This window comes from Cyprinus carpio, chromosome A14 (assembly GCF_018340385.1).
Source record: "Cyprinus carpio isolate SPL01 chromosome A14, ASM1834038v1, whole genome shotgun sequence".
Taxonomy (NCBI): Eukaryota; Metazoa; Chordata; class Actinopteri; order Cypriniformes; family Cyprinidae; genus Cyprinus; species Cyprinus carpio.
The window spans coordinates 27,529,441-27,545,192 of NC_056585.1; the positions used below are offsets into that span (position 1 = coordinate 27,529,441).

Here is a 15,752-nt window from a genome sequence, read left to right on the forward strand (position 1 = left end):
CAGCGCACCATGTGTTGTGTAAGTCTGATGAAAGCAGAGGTTCAGTAGTGGAGTGTACGGCTGCCTCGTCCCAGGATGGCTGGCCCTCTTGTTTCGTGCGGCGCAGTGGCGCAGCTGTTATAGTACAGCATCACTCCTCTCCCTCCGTCTCTTTCTCTGTTTCCTTCCCCTCCCTTCCATCCCTCCACTTCCTGACAAATAGGACAAAGATCTGTGAATCCTTAATTCCTCCAGTGGCACAGAAGCATTGAGGAGCGGAAAGCATCTGGTTATTCTGCTCCTCTCACATCTCGACAACACTCAGAGAGGAAAAGAGAACGAGACGAGACGAGATGGAAAGAGGTCTTGAATTAAATGCTAAATATATATCAAAGGTTCTCTTGTGTTTCCACGTTTTTTTTTATTAGGTCTCATGTGCATTTCCATCTTCCCTGAGGAAAATGTTGAGCTTGCTCAGGAGACAGCTCGGTTATGTGCCCTTTTAAAGGTGAAATGTGCAATCTTTTTTAATACTTTCCAGTTTAATATACGGAGAAGCGGTTGTTTCCTTGAAAAGAGTGAATACTGTGACTCTCTGGAAAAAACATTGCTCTGTTTGTTTGAGCATCCTGACGCAGTAATACACAGCCAATAGCGTGAGCTTGGGGGCGGGGCTATCTATTTGACATGGGGAAAACATCATTTTTTTGGGGTGTTGATGCTACTTTACTGCATACTTTACTACTTATGTATCTACAGGGCTGTCTTTGGCGAATGGACAAAAAATTTATTGTTGTGCTTTTTGGATGTCACTACATCATTTTTATAGAATAGTGTCATCAAAGACGGCATTTGACGCTAAAAGCAGACGATTAAATGGACAGACTATGGATGAAACCTGCTATGATTACTCTACTTTTAAAGCATAAATTTGACTTAAACAATAGGTCTATATAATATTCATATATGCAGTGTATTGGGGACTTATTGTATTAGCTCTACAGTTACAGCATGATATTTAAACCTATAACATTTACCTATTTTATCTCACAATTCTGTTTTATTTTCTTGCAAATGCAATTTTATATTTACTAGTTTGGACTTTATAACCAAATTTAACTCAACAATTGTGAGTTTGTCAGTTCGGAGGGGAAAAAAGCCGGAAGTGTGGGATTATAAACTCATGATTCTGAGCCGAGGGGAAAAGAAAGAATTGATGTGCTGATTTTTCTCATCAGAATTGTGAGATATAATCTCGGAACTGAAAATTGTTTTTTTTTTAATATAACCTCAAAATTACCTTTTTTATTCTTTTATTCCATGGCTTACTACTACTTTAAAACAGTAATTTTTTGCCACCACTGTTTGCAAACACCGAACGTGGGTTGGGAAAGGGTTAAAAATACAGTTTCTGTGTGAATCTCTGTTAAACTGTAATTCTTTCCTGTGATGCACAGCTGAATTTCAGTCTTCAGTGTCACATGATCTTCAGAAATCATGCTAATATGCTGATTTGCTGCTCAAGAAACATTTCTGATTATTATCAATGTTGAAAACAGTTTAAAATGTTCAAAATGACTTGAAATAGAAATCCTTTGTAACATTACAAATGTCTTTAATGTCACTTTTAAGCCGCATCCTTACATAATAACAGTATTCATTTCTCCAAAGTGAATTAATTCATTACTGCCCCCAGATTTTTTGAACAGTAGTGTATTATTATTCCGCTGGATTATTTGCCATGGAAAACAAAAAGGACAAAATGTTATATATACTATTTTTGATGGTAATGCTTGCAGCCAAGTTATTAAAAATAATATATATTAGTTGAAGGTTTGAATCTGGGTCTCTCTGCACACTTGATGAAATATATATGACTAGACTAGTGGGAGATTAATGGGATCTTTTCTCAGGTGAAAAATATGAGAAGCGGGAGACTCGTTATACTTTCTGAGTGACACGATTGAGACATTAAAGAGAAAGTCACAGGAGTCAGTCGAGCGCTGGTGTTTAGGGCAGACTGTGGTCTGAAGGCAGGCTGTAATGGTGCCTCTATGGCAGTGCTTCAGTGCAGCCCCAGACGTGACAGTCTTGCCTCTCGCTGGCCGCTGTGCAGACTTTTACTATTTAATTACCGCAGCTCCCGTCACACTGACTGCCAACTCCAGCGGTGTTTAAGACAGCCAACTTGTTCTCTCACTTCCTGGCAGAGAGATCTCCATGGCAACCACACTTGACATTGAGTATAGCTGTGTGGCTTTGTGCAGGTGGAGTTCTTTAACATCGTTAGCGTCAGGGCCATTAAGAAAGAAAGGAATTTAGTCCTCGGGGGAAAAACCATTGCTTCTGAATACAGAAACACAAGGTAAAAATAAAGGTAAACAAAGATTACTGGATTACGTTTGAGAAGAAATCATTTGCATTCAAACCTAATGTGTTGCTTGTAATTATTTGTGAAATTAATTTAATTTATTAATGTACCTAAATTAATTAAAATACTTTTACAATGCAATTTCTGAGAGAAAATAGTTTCAAACTGTTTTCAGCGTACATTCTCACCTCTGGTAAAATTGTTTTATTTTTAAAAGCAGATACTAATAAAAATTATTATTATTATTAATTTGCAAGGGTTATTCACATTTTATCAAAGCTCACAAATTATTATTATTATTAATAATAATAATAATTTGCAAAGTTGTACAATGTTATCTACACATTTTAAGAAATGAACACACTGTAAATATATATATAAATTATATGATATATATATATATATATATATATATATATATATATATATATATATATATATATATAGATAGATAGATAGAAGTTGTATAAAACAAAGGTTATCGGAGATATTTTACAAAAGATATATTTAGTATTTCGAAAACTATCACGTGTAAAAAACAAAGTGTTGCTTCTTTGAACATTTGTGAAAATTGTCTACTACACCAGTTTTTTTTCTTCAAAATCTCATAGCCACAAAACAAAGTGAATTTTAATTTGTGAAAATTGTCTCTACACCAGAATAAATGAATAATAAAACACATAAACAGCGATGCCATGCATTAGATCCCCCAATCCCCCCCCCTTGACATTTGTGATTAAATTAATATATCTATATATATATATAAATATCTATATATAAATATTATTAATATTTTTAGGCATTGAAAAATTTTATAGCTATATAAGCATACAATTTGTATTCGCTACAGGCATTTCCATGACTTTTCCTGTTAAAATGAATGTGTGTTTGTGAGTCAACAAGGATTCTGTTATGGTGAAAAATCTTTATTTCTGATCTCTATTTCGGTCTAGCTTTCATTTTGCAGCTGCTTTGGCCTACAGGGCCATTCTTTTACACAGAGTCCATAGTATTCTGGAACGACGTTCATGCCTTTCTGCCTTAATGTCCCCTGTGGCAGCCTCCATCGCCCATGAGAACTGCCTTTTTTCCCTTCTCTGTCTATCAGAGGAGCGGAAGTGTTGCGTTTTCGTCCATTATGCATTCTGGCACCCAGTCAGTCATAAAGCGGGCACCACACCCCGCTCCAATCGCTCCTCGAGCATCTCACCCCCGTCTCTCAATCACCTGGCGACAATAACTCGTCTTAATCTTCTCTCCTCTGCATGGAGCTCACGTGGATTTATGGTAATTTAAGCGCAATACGTCAACGCACGTTGAAGGGCTATTGAAAATCTTCCAAACTTATCAAAGAGCTCATCATTATCCAGGGAACCATAAAGATATTAGTCGTGTGCTGTGTTAGCAGGATCCATATTTCAAACAAACAAGAGATAATGAACTGTGAGCATCATAATCATGTACATGTCCCAACTGGCCTACAATGGGATTAAACGCACAACATGACAGAGAACAAATTCAATATTGTTCTTCTGGTTAATCTAATGAACTGGTGGATTTTTCAGAATAGGACGCTACCATAATATTTCTGACGTATATAGCATGCATAAGGTGCACAACATGTTCTGGATGCATAGAATGAGCATGACCTCCTACATCAGCCAAAATGTGTACAACAGAGCACGATGCACACAATAATGTATCCCATAATGCAAAGCACTCACCTTGACTTTCCATTACTAGTGCGATAAATGAACCAGAAATAATTACAGTTGTGATTCTAACATCTCGCCAAGGAGAGCAAGGCTACTCTTTAACACAAGAAAAAACGCAAAAAAAACAAAAAAATAAAAATAAAAAAAAAAAAAAAATAAAAAAGAAATAAAAAAAATTAAAAATATTTTTAAATTTTAAAATAATAATAATGACATTAAAAATGTTAAATGATGAAACCACTCAATGTGAAGAGGTCATGTGACAACAATAAAGCATAGTACTGCTTTGAAATGTTTATAGTCCCATTATTTTACTTGTTTATAAAAATAGTAGGCAGTATACAGTATTTACTGTGCAGTACTAGTAAACTAGTTAGCAGTAAACACTAGGCCATAACCATGTCTTGAACATTGGGGGGGGGGGTTCTATAAGAAAAAAAAAAAAAACAGAACAGTGAAGAAATTCTAACTGTAGTTGGAAAGTAATTATTTTGAACTATTTCCAAATAATATGACGAAAACGCAGAACGTTGCAGATATGGTCACATTCAAGAATTACACGGATCATGTAAATGATACCAAACTTTTAATTCAAAAGACCGTATTTGTGAGAGAAAAAAATCAAGTAGTTTGCATCTGTGGATGTTACTATCGGTCATTTAATTATTGTTATAGTAAAACCGTTGTCAAATATTGCATGTTTCGCTACTTCCACCCATAGACTGTATTAAAACATGGACGTAGTGTCTATGACGTCACCCGTAGATTTCTGGAGAGTGTTTATGAAGATCAAAGTGGGCAGAGTGGGCTGTCACCATCTTGGCATCGCGTCACTGCGCGTCACTCCCGGATAATCGAAAATGGGCAAAGAGGCGGGAGCTGATTGGTGAAACCACGCCCACCTAGCTCGACGACGGTGACAGCAGCAGCGATCCACCTGTCACTCAAGCGGCCACGCCCTTAATAATGCAGAACTTTAAGGCTTAATATAATTTAAACGGATGAGCTTTATAAAAAATTCACCCCCTCACAGCAAAATTAGCTATATAGACCAAAATCACTTTTTGTACCAGACTGTAAACACATTTTTTTCTGCTGTAAAGTTGGGCAGTTTAACATGGGGTGTCAATGGGATTGACTCCATTTTGGAGCCAGCCTCTAGCGGCCAGTCGATGAATTGCAGTTTTAGTAACTTCTGTGTTGGTTTCACGAGAGAGAACGGAAGGTTGCCGCTCGCTTCCACCTTATCTCGCTCTCTTTCAACAAAAAAACTGACCAATCACGTTCCAGGGTAACTGCAACTCAAAACTTACCAATCACGGCAAAAATTAGCCCAGTCACGTTCCAGGGGAAATTGGCTATTTAAATGGCTGCATAATCACGTTCAAGGGTCCTCCTCAGTCGAAATCGCATTCTGACGTGAACGACTTCTGACGACTTAAAAAAACAACCCACGACAACAATATAAAAGAAGCCCAATTCCATGGGAAAACAGCGGACTTGGCAACACTGCTCTGAAATTCGCGCTCTGCTTCTGTGAACAGTATATCCTGACTACTTCGATTTTATTGGCCATCTCCAATGTTGCCAGGTCCACAGAATTGGGATACTTCAACACTAAAAACTTGCACAGATAGTAAATTTATAAAAAAAAGACCACATCATAAACATACCAAAAATTTTACCAGGGGAACCCTGCCAAAAACATGCCCAGATAGTAAATGTATCTGTTAAAGATCACCTCATCTGGAAAGCATCTGCTGTGTGCAAACGTCTGATAGACGTCTTTTAAGATGTCAGTTTTACATTCATCCTAAATCATAAACATCTTAAAGACATCTTCTAAACGTCTATTTGACATCTGATAGGAAACGTCCTGTAGACGTATTGCAGATGAGCAAACACTTTTTTTGGCAAAAAATACGTCTTGCTGATGTACGTGTGCTATCAAGGTGTATTTTAACCCCCCGGTTGGGCGGGTTTTGTTGTGAAAAACCTGGCAACCCTTGCCATCTTTATCAGTGACAAGCGCTGTTAGACCAGGCTAAAATATAACTTTTAAACCTGTTAGTTATTATAATAACAAACAAAGTGCAGCGAAATGGTGTGGCAGCAGATCAATGCAAGAATTTATAACATTGGGGATCAATTATGCCATTTCTAATTATTGGTATCCATTGTCCCCCTCAATGTCTATGGTTATGGCCCTGAGTAAACTATTTCAACTCAAACCTTTCCGCCGTAAAACTGTAAGGAAAAATCTGTAAGGTAATGGTTTAAGAGATATAAGCTTCGTTAAGCTTTAATAATTTAATTTAGATACATTTTCATTATTGTTGACAATCATTACACAATATATATATTTACAGGTCATTATGAAATATCATTATAATTTACAGGATTTTATACAAAATTGCCTGACAGATGCCTTGATTGTATGATCCAGATCCTTCACACATTGTTAGTAAACTGAAGAGATAGTTACAATAAATTTTTAGAGAAGCAATGATTGGTTTCTTGCTTAAATTCAACTGGTGCGCTTTGAGGCCTTTGAGAAAGATTCAGATCCTTCGCCCAGTTTTTAAGAAGCAAGATTTTTTTCATCAACCAAAGTCTTCGACATTAAGAAATCTAATACACCAAAAAATACGTTTAAATAATGAACCATAACATTAAGATCTGATATTATAACTATTGAATCAGAAAGTTTCTTTTTTTTTTTACCATGATGTAATATCAGCTACTAGTTTTCAACTTATATCTATCGATAGTGTTAATGGTTTACAGATATATTGCGTCTTTCTCCGTTGAGGCTAACTGGCCTCATCCAATTACCCTGCGTGTTGAGAGACACTCGAGAGATGTTAAACAGCCATTTCTCCCTCAGCGGCTCACCACACAAAGTTCATGAGGACTGTCTAGCATTTACACAGCCTTGGTACTGTTGACACAGTCCAACCACCAGGGTAATGGTCCATGTCAGTCCATCCTTTTCCATGGGATCACATGTGTCCTTTGTCGTGGCCCAACCTGTTCATATTTCCTCTGCATCAGATAAAACTGTTATTTTAATAGGGCTGAGTTTCCTTGTTGGCCCAACATCAAAAAACAAAAAAACTAAAGCAATAGTAAAAGGACCTGTTGTGAAAATACCCTGTATGGCTTCCTGACAGCGTCTTTGCATTGCATCCCGCAAACTCATTTGAAAGAACAGAAGAACCTTTAAAGTGTCAAATGAAAATGCATTGTGCTCCGGCTCTCTGCAAGAGATAAAGAAAACAAACCAAAGCATGCTTTTAAAAGATATCTGATATACAGCTTAACTCTAGGAAAATAGACTTTCAAGACCGACTCCTTTTGTAAAGCTTTCTTGGATGCAGTTGGCTACGACGTAACCCAAAAAACAAATCCTTAAAATATATGCAAAGACAAGCATAAATATTTGATCCACAGAGTAATCTACATATGACAAATATAAGTGGTATACTGAAACTCTGGAGCAAGCCCTGTACTGCGTGTTTTTTCTCCGGTTCCGCCGCCGATGTGTTTCCTCAATGTCTTTAGAACGAAAAACAAAAAAAGTCCATCCTGATTTTTTTTACTTTTACTGTCTTTCCTCAGTTTTTTTTTCTCCGCTATATATTTGAAATAAATCAGCAAAAGGTGTATTGTTTTATTCTCTTTTTTACTCTTCTTTGTTTTCTCTTTTGGTCCGTTCCGCTCTCCGGATGCTTTTAATGCACGTAGTAAAGCCAGTAAACTATGTTGAAGAAGGAAAACACGGTGGGGAAGATCATCCTCGACCACTTGTCGATGGAGTTGACGTCGGACAGGTCCGGGATGTTGACCTTGAGCTGGGAAGCCCGTCTCCTGAGCCGGCTTTTCTTCTGGGTGGCGTGGCGCTCCAGGGCGCTGTGGCCGTAGTTTTGCCGAGCCATGGCCGCTCGACGATACTGAAGAGTGGAGCTGTCGTAGGCTAGCATGGTGTTACGCGGGTCACCCAGACCCCTGGACAGATCGGACGGACCCATTTCATTCTTCATCTCAACCGTGGTCAGCCGGATATCATCGGCAGTCATCTGGAGAAAGAAGAAACATTGTAGGATCAGGTGCAATTAAGAATCACTGTCATCAAATGGTGCATTATTGAAGAGCCCCCTATACATTATATTCGCAAAACCAGCATTTTTCTGAGATCTGTGGGTAAGATATTTTCAAAACTTTTTTGATGTAACTGCTTACTGAACATCTTCTCTTTGAATCACAGACCGCAGGCAAATGCTGTTTTTCACATAAGTTGAAATGATGCACAATGATGGATTTCATGAAGTTGAAAAGAAGTGGACTGTCCCTTTAAAACCATGATGAATGCAGTACAACGACTGTAAATGAATCATCAGCGATAGTTATACTGCACTCATGGTAAGCTGTGGAGTCAAGCTTTCCAGCAGGCAATAATATCCAGGATTATTTCCGAATTTCAACCATGGCATGGTTAAAATTCTGTCTGCGTATAAATCAGCCAAATAAATGCAAATAAAAAATGTGAAGGCAAGAATCTAGATCAACAGTGAGGAGTCGGGTTGCAGAGATGGAGGTAAGGAAAGGCCGCTTTCACTTTCCACGATAACCCTATTCTTTTTACTTTTACATTTTACAAGTGTTCATTTTAAACTTTAATTTTAAGCATTATTATATCTTAAGCTGCTCACTTATCATCAAAATTATCCTGCAAAAGCTGCCTTTGAGATGTAAACATTGCTTATGCGGTTTGCTAACTGCTGATGTTACTGTAACAAAGCTACTGTAACTAGTGATGCAACGATTTATCAATATATATATATTCATATAATTTGAGATTTTATCAAGACCAAATCAGCCTCCCATTGTGTCAATAGATCTCTTTTTGAAAATTCAGTAAGCGAAATATTTGGTAACAGAAGTTTAATCGCTTACTGTAATTTTACCAATTTTATATCATATGCTACAAATTAAATTACATCATATACATTTATCTGCATTTCTGATTGGTTGCCAATGTTTTTATAGTTTCAACAATATCGCTCTTCTGCAGTGTTGGGGAAAGTTACTTTTAAAAGTAATGAATTGTGTTACATCATGCATTACATCATACTTTTTGTCAGCTGGGCTGGGCTTGATTATTAATTTTTTAATAACAAAAAAATCATTATATCAGATATATTTTTGGCAACTGTAAGGGCCCTTTAACAACAAAAATAAAATTAATAAGCCTCAGGCTAATGGAAGTGCCTTGGCACCTCACATAGTATCTTGCGTTACTTATTTGAAAAAAGTAACTCAGATATTGTAAATTTAAAAGTAATGTGTTACTTTACTAGTTACTTGAAAAAAGTAATCTGATCACGTAACTTGTAATCCATTACCCCCAACATTTTTCTTCTGTGTTGTTATCGTTATAGTTGCAGTTTGGACTACCCTATGTATTCTCATAGACTTAGAATGATTGTTTAAAGTGGTGTGAACGGGTCTTTAAGATAATAAGTGTCCACTGCTCAAAATGCTACGCTCGGTGATGAAACAGGAATGAGCGTCTGGGGAAAAGGCTCGGGTGCAAACGGTAACTGAAAAAAGGGCAGGACAACGTAATGGTGGAGATGATGATGGCTACCATCATTACTCTAAAGGAAGAAAAACAGAAATCATAAGAATCAAACAAAAGAGCTTGGGTGTGTTTACTTCTGGTTGGGTATCGATGCAGAGCCATTGCATTTTTTTGACTTCAGGTCAAATATTCAGTACCTTAAGTCTTTGATCGCCTAGTCCTAATCCTGCATCCTCCGCAAAGATCGGATCCCACATCGAGTCATACCCGTCAATTTCCCTCTGTTTCATTCTGGCATAGAGAGTATCGTCTCTCTGAACTACACTTCCCACCAACCACTGCAAGCATACAAAATCAGCACTGTTACAGAGGTCGCCGCACTCGGAGAGAGACACAACTCTTTCAGTGAGATTAGACGGAAAGCCCTAGAGGCTCCGCCAGCGAGTGAGTCTGTTGTGTACAGCTAACAAAAGTCTGCGCTGATCTCCCGGATATTTCATCACATGTTTCTGAGGGTAAAAGCCCATTAGGTTGCGGTTGGTGAACAAGCTTATGCCAGTGGAAAAAATACAGCTATACATCCGGTGTTTTAACAATCTGACCCTGAAAGAGAACCGACCACCTACTGACCAGAGGCCTTTGTCAGGAAACCCTAAAGACGCCTGAGGTGTGTGTGTGTGTGGAAAGCTCGGCAGTACCTTGTTGGGGTCAGGTCTTAGTTTCTCATTGTTGGCCGTGGCGGCTTTTTCCGCCGCCTTCTTCTGCCGCTGAGGGCCTCTCCCGAAGAAGATGTAGTTGACGAAGGCGTACTCCAGCAGCGCCAGGAACACAAAGACAAAGCAGCCCATCAGGTACATGTCTATGGCTTTCACATAGGGAATCTTGGGAAGGGTCTCTCGCAAGTGAGTATTAATGGTGGTCATGGTCAGCACGGTGGTGATACCTGGAGTTCAGAGACAGCGTTCAGGCATGATTAAATACAGTACTGTGCAGCTTTATTTAACAAGAGAAGTGCGATGTAATTATCCAGCAAGCACTGAGTAGGAGCTGCCAACTGGGCAATTACAGAGGTTCTTCATGTGTCATCTTCTTACGTGAAACCAGGATGAAAACTTTGACAACAATCAACTTGAACACAATGCACTAATGCAAATGCGAATCGAAAAGATGTGCTGCGAGCTACAGTGCTAGCATTGAGATATACCTGTGCTATTCATACCCTACTTAGGGTTATGGATTTGGATAAAAGCACCATTTTTGGGGAGCAGTAGTGTAGCAGGAATGCTGTGGGATGAGTTGCATGATGAAAATTAATACTCGAGTTTAGGGGTTTGTTCGCTCTCACGCAAAAGTTCTCATCACATCAGTCGTACCTCAAAATTTGCAGCTTGTTGAGGCTATTATTAAGCAATCAGACTGAAGATATTCACAAAACAAGCATAAAAAAACAAACAAAACAGACTTACATTGAAGGAGAGAATTCTTTTGCTCACCAAGGCTACATTTATTTGATCAACAATTCTGTAAAATCAGTTATATTGTTAAATATTATAACAATTTAAAATAACTGCTTTCTATTTTCAGATATTTTAAAATGCAATTAATTGCTGAATTTTCAGCATCATCACTTCAGCCTTCAGTGTTAAATGATCTTTCATGTTGATTTATTATGATCAGTGTATAATGATTGTGCTGCTTAATATTTTTGCAGTAAAATGATACATTTTTCAGGATTCCTTTGAAAGTTCAAAAGAAAATCATTTATTTAAAAAAAAATGAAATATTATAAATGTATTTACTGTCTCTTGATCAATTTTATGCATCCTTACTAAATAAAAGTATTGATTTATTTTCAAATGTGTCATAAAAATCGTTTGAACGGTGCATGTATATTATAAAATGACCAGTTTTTTTATGGATTTTTGCCTGTAAGCTCACCTCTAATCATCTGCCAAATTAGTCAAAGAATTCATAAGGATTTCTCCCATATTCCCAAATGTTTAATTTGCTCATCATCTCTGTTCGGTCAAATTCTTACATGCATATCAAACATGTTCAGTGAAGAAAGCTCAAGCAATCATTTTGAAGCCATGTAGAGAAAACGAGACATCAGTTCTGTAATAGAGCTGCTGCATTTCTGTTTAAACAATACAGCAAGGTTGAGACATGTGTTTCCTTGTCACATGCCCCTCACTGCAGACAGATTCATTCTGACAAGTTCACCCAAACACAAAAGGCCCGGCTCCCTATCATCAGTGATCTATTCTCCGCCGTCTCCCCCCGAAGTATCAGCTTCACAAGAAGTCATTTTGTCATAATGGCAGGAACATGGCCCTGAACATAAAACACGTCAGTAAAGAGCGACCAGAGGAAAGTTTGTCAGCTTAATCAGCAGTAATACATCAACGCTGATCAGCAGAGGCTACAGAGCACTCCTAATAGAGTTTGGAGCTGAGCACTGCAGCGCAGCATCTTCACTGGAGTGAGGCAGATTTAAGACCCACTTGAGTCCAAGCATCATACAATTTAATTAGCAATTTGAGCCTCCTCTTTTGGAGCACAGGCAGGTACTGCCCAAAGGAAAGCTCTACCACAATTTCTAGTTCCTCCTACGCAGCAATGAGAAAAAAAAACAAAGATTCATCTCATGATTGTCTCCTCTAGAGATTCAGAAGAAACTGTGCTCTGATTTTCCAAAATACCAAAGTCTATGAAAGATCTCAAATGCATTCAAACATTTCTCTAGTCTTTCGCGACAAATATTAGGAGAAACATCTGAGCAATGGACCGGATCTCATGCGCAATGAAAGGGCAACCTCTGAGCACTTATTTTTGTGGGGAACAGATGTATTAAAGTCACCTTGACTTTGCCAAGACATGTTCCTGAATCAACATCTTCTGTTGATCCTACATGGAAAACTGTGGTAGAACCTGTTGAAAAATCCAGCACATAGTGGATAAGTATGTTTTGAAGCATGGCAGCTGGTTTGAGCTGGTCCTGAGCAGGAGCCAGTTGCTTAGGACCAGCACATGCCCAGCTTAAACCAGCTTATAACCAGCTCAGGAACAGCTTAAACCAGTTTATAACCAGCTCAGGGCCAGTTTAAACCAGCTCAAACCAGCTTATAACCAGCTCAGGACCAGCTTAAACCAGCTTATAACCAGTTCAGGACCAGTTTATAACCAGCTCAGGACCATCTTAAACCAGCTCATAACCAGTTTATAACCAGCTTAATTCAGCTCAAACCAGTTTATAACCAGCTCAGGACCAGCTTAACCAGCTCATAACCAGCTTATAACCAACTCAGGACCATCTTAAACCAGCTCAAACCAGCTTATAACCAGCTCAGGGCCAGCTTAAACCAGCTCAAGCCATCTGATAACCAACTCAGGACCATCTTAAACCAGCTCAAACCAGCTTATAACCAGTTCAGGACCAGATTAAACCAGCTCAAACCAGCTTATAACCAGCTCAGGGCCAGCTTAAACCAGCTCAAGCCATCTGATAACCAACTCAGGGCCAGCTTAAACCAGCTCAAGCCATCTGATAACCAGCTCAGGACCATCTTAAACCAGCTTATAACCAGTTCAGGACCAGCTTAAACCAGTTTATAACCAGCTCAGGACCATCTTAAACCAGCTCAGGACCAGCTTAAACCAGCTCATAACCAGCATATAACCAGCTTAAACCAGCTCAAACTAGCTTATAACCAGTTCAGGACCATCTTAAACCAGCTCAAACCAGCTGCCATGCTTCAAAACATACCTAACCAGCATATGCTGGATTTTTTGACAGGGGACTGATGCATTTGGCATATTTAGAAAAGTCAGAGGTCAAACATGCGACTTTGAGAATGCAAACTTTCTGCAACAGTGATGATATGCTCTGAAAGCATCTTTTATTCAGCAACTTAAATTTAGCACATTACAAATACAAATACCTCTTTCTACTAAAGTGGGCTGTCCTTGGCCAACTAGCTTCAGACCCCAAACCCTATGGCCCCAGTTAAAAGTCTGGCTAAGTGAGAGTATTAGACTTCTAACTTGGAAACTTGTGATGTCTTATGGACACGATGACACCTGGGGGATGTAATTACTTTTCAGCAAATGCAATGAATCAGTGAGTTGAAGTGCCAGCATTATAAGATATAACCCGTTTATCAAGCATTTGTTGAGAAAAACCAGTTGAAACTCTTACACCTGCAAAATGAATGCGTATCACCACTTATTCTCTGCAATTTGGTTGGCAGGAGAAAATCAAAAACACCAAATATGAATATGACTATAAATGTATAGTATGACTATAAATGGAACCTAAAATCAAATAATGGAACCTAAAATCACATATCAGCCAAGTATGACTATAAATGGAACCTAAAATCAGATTTGTGCTGCAGGAATTAGTATTCCTATTGGGTTTTTAACTTCCAGATCAGCCAACAAAATTATGCCATCACTGCAGCAGAATATAGGAATGTTGTTCCAGGACTAACAAGGATGTTGATACAGGAACACATCTTGGCAAAATCACAGTCACTGATGTATTACTCAACTGCAATGGGAGGCAAACAGAAAAGAGCCTATAAAACAAGTACCGTAAATCACTCAGCTGATCCCTGAGCACACAAAACAGAGATACAGTATAAAGTGTTCATCACAAGCCCAGCAAACCAACGATAACACAGATCACATGATCAGAAGTCCCACCTAAAGCCACACGGGCAGCAGAAGCATCGTAGTTGATCCAGAAGGATACCCAGGACAGGATGGTGATTAGGATCGAGGGCATGTAGGTCTGCAGGATGAAGTAACCGATGTTCCTCTTGAGTTTGAAGCTCAGAGACAGACGTGGATAAGAACCTGGTCCAAAATAGAAAAAGACTCACTGCGGCTGCATTTATTTGATTTAAAAACAAAGAAAAAAGTGTCAAATATTATGCAATTTCGTACCATAGAAAGTTTGGGGTCGTGCGGCTGCATTTATTTGATAAAAAAACAAAAAAAGCTGCATTTATTTGATTTAAAAACAAAGAAAAAAGTGTCAAATATTATGCAATTCAAAACAGCTGTTTTCTATGTGAATATCTGTTAAACTGTAATTTATTTCTGTGGCCAAAGCTGAATTTTCAGCATCATTACTCCAGTCTTCGGTGTCACATGATCTTCAGAAATCATTCGAATACGCTGATTTGCTGCTGCATTATTGAAAACAGTCATGCTGCTTCATATTTTTATGATACATAATGTCTTTCAGGTTCCTTTGAAAAGTTGAACATTTAAAATAACTGCATTTTTTAAAACAGAAATCATTTGTAAAGTAATAAATGTGACCCTGGACCAAAAAAAAAAAACAGTCATAAGCATCAATTTTTCGAAATTGAGATTTATACATCATCTGAAAGCTGAATAAATAATCTTTCCATTGATGTTGGAGGACAATATCTGGTCGAGATACAACTGTTTGAAAATCTGGAATCTGAGGGTGCAAAAAAATCTAAATATTGTATAAAAAAAAATTAAATAAAAAAAAAATTGTCCAAATGTAGTTCTTAGCAATGCATATTACTAATCAAAAATTAAGTTTTGATATATTTACAGTAGGAAATTTACAAAAAATCCTCATGGATCATGATCTTTACTTAATATCCTAATGATTTTTTTGTATAAAAGAAAAATCAATAACTATGGCCCATACAATGTATTTTTGGCAATTACTATAAATATACCCCAGCGACTTAAGACTGCTTTTGTGCTCCAGGGTCACAGATGCCTTTACTGTCACTTTTTTATCAATTTAATGCATCCTTTAATCAATTTAATGCAATAAAAAACTGTAGTGTACCTAATTGATTATCAATAAACTGTTTTTAGCATCAGTCTTTTTCTCGTATTGCAGATTGCTGATCATTCAATGCATTGCTCCATCTCTAGTAAACACACAGGCCACCTCAGATATATATTTGGTGGCAGAACAGGTCACAATAATAAGCGGCGTGTCTGAGATTGTGGGTAGAGTCAGACAGCCAGACTGCGTGACTTTATCTGTTCCTGAAAGGCAGACCAGTGATGATAATGCGACTGGAGAAAAACACAAATTATGTGC

At 37.9% G+C, this 15,752-nt stretch overlaps 1 protein-coding gene across 2 annotated transcripts in view; it reads right to left on the minus strand.

The window, feature by feature from the left end:
- Positions 1-6,360: 6,360 nt before the first annotated feature.
- gabrb2a (gamma-aminobutyric acid type A receptor subunit beta2a) overlaps positions 6,361-15,752 on the minus strand; it is a 39,323-nt gene continuing 29,931 nt past the window's right edge. The window contains exons 7-10 of one of the 2 annotated variants that reach the window (XM_042770428.1): positions 14,357-14,509; positions 10,348-10,592; positions 9,847-9,987; positions 6,361-8,144 (exon numbers count right to left, since the gene is read on the minus strand). In XM_042770428.1, the coding sequence (XP_042626362.1) occupies positions 7,800-8,144; positions 9,847-9,987; positions 10,348-10,592; positions 14,357-14,509 (884 nt within the window). In that variant the 3' untranslated portion in view covers positions 6,361-7,799. The remainder of the gene's footprint in view (positions 8,145-9,846; positions 9,988-10,347; positions 10,593-14,356; positions 14,510-15,752) is intronic. The other variant, XM_042770429.1, reaches the window with a different exon arrangement.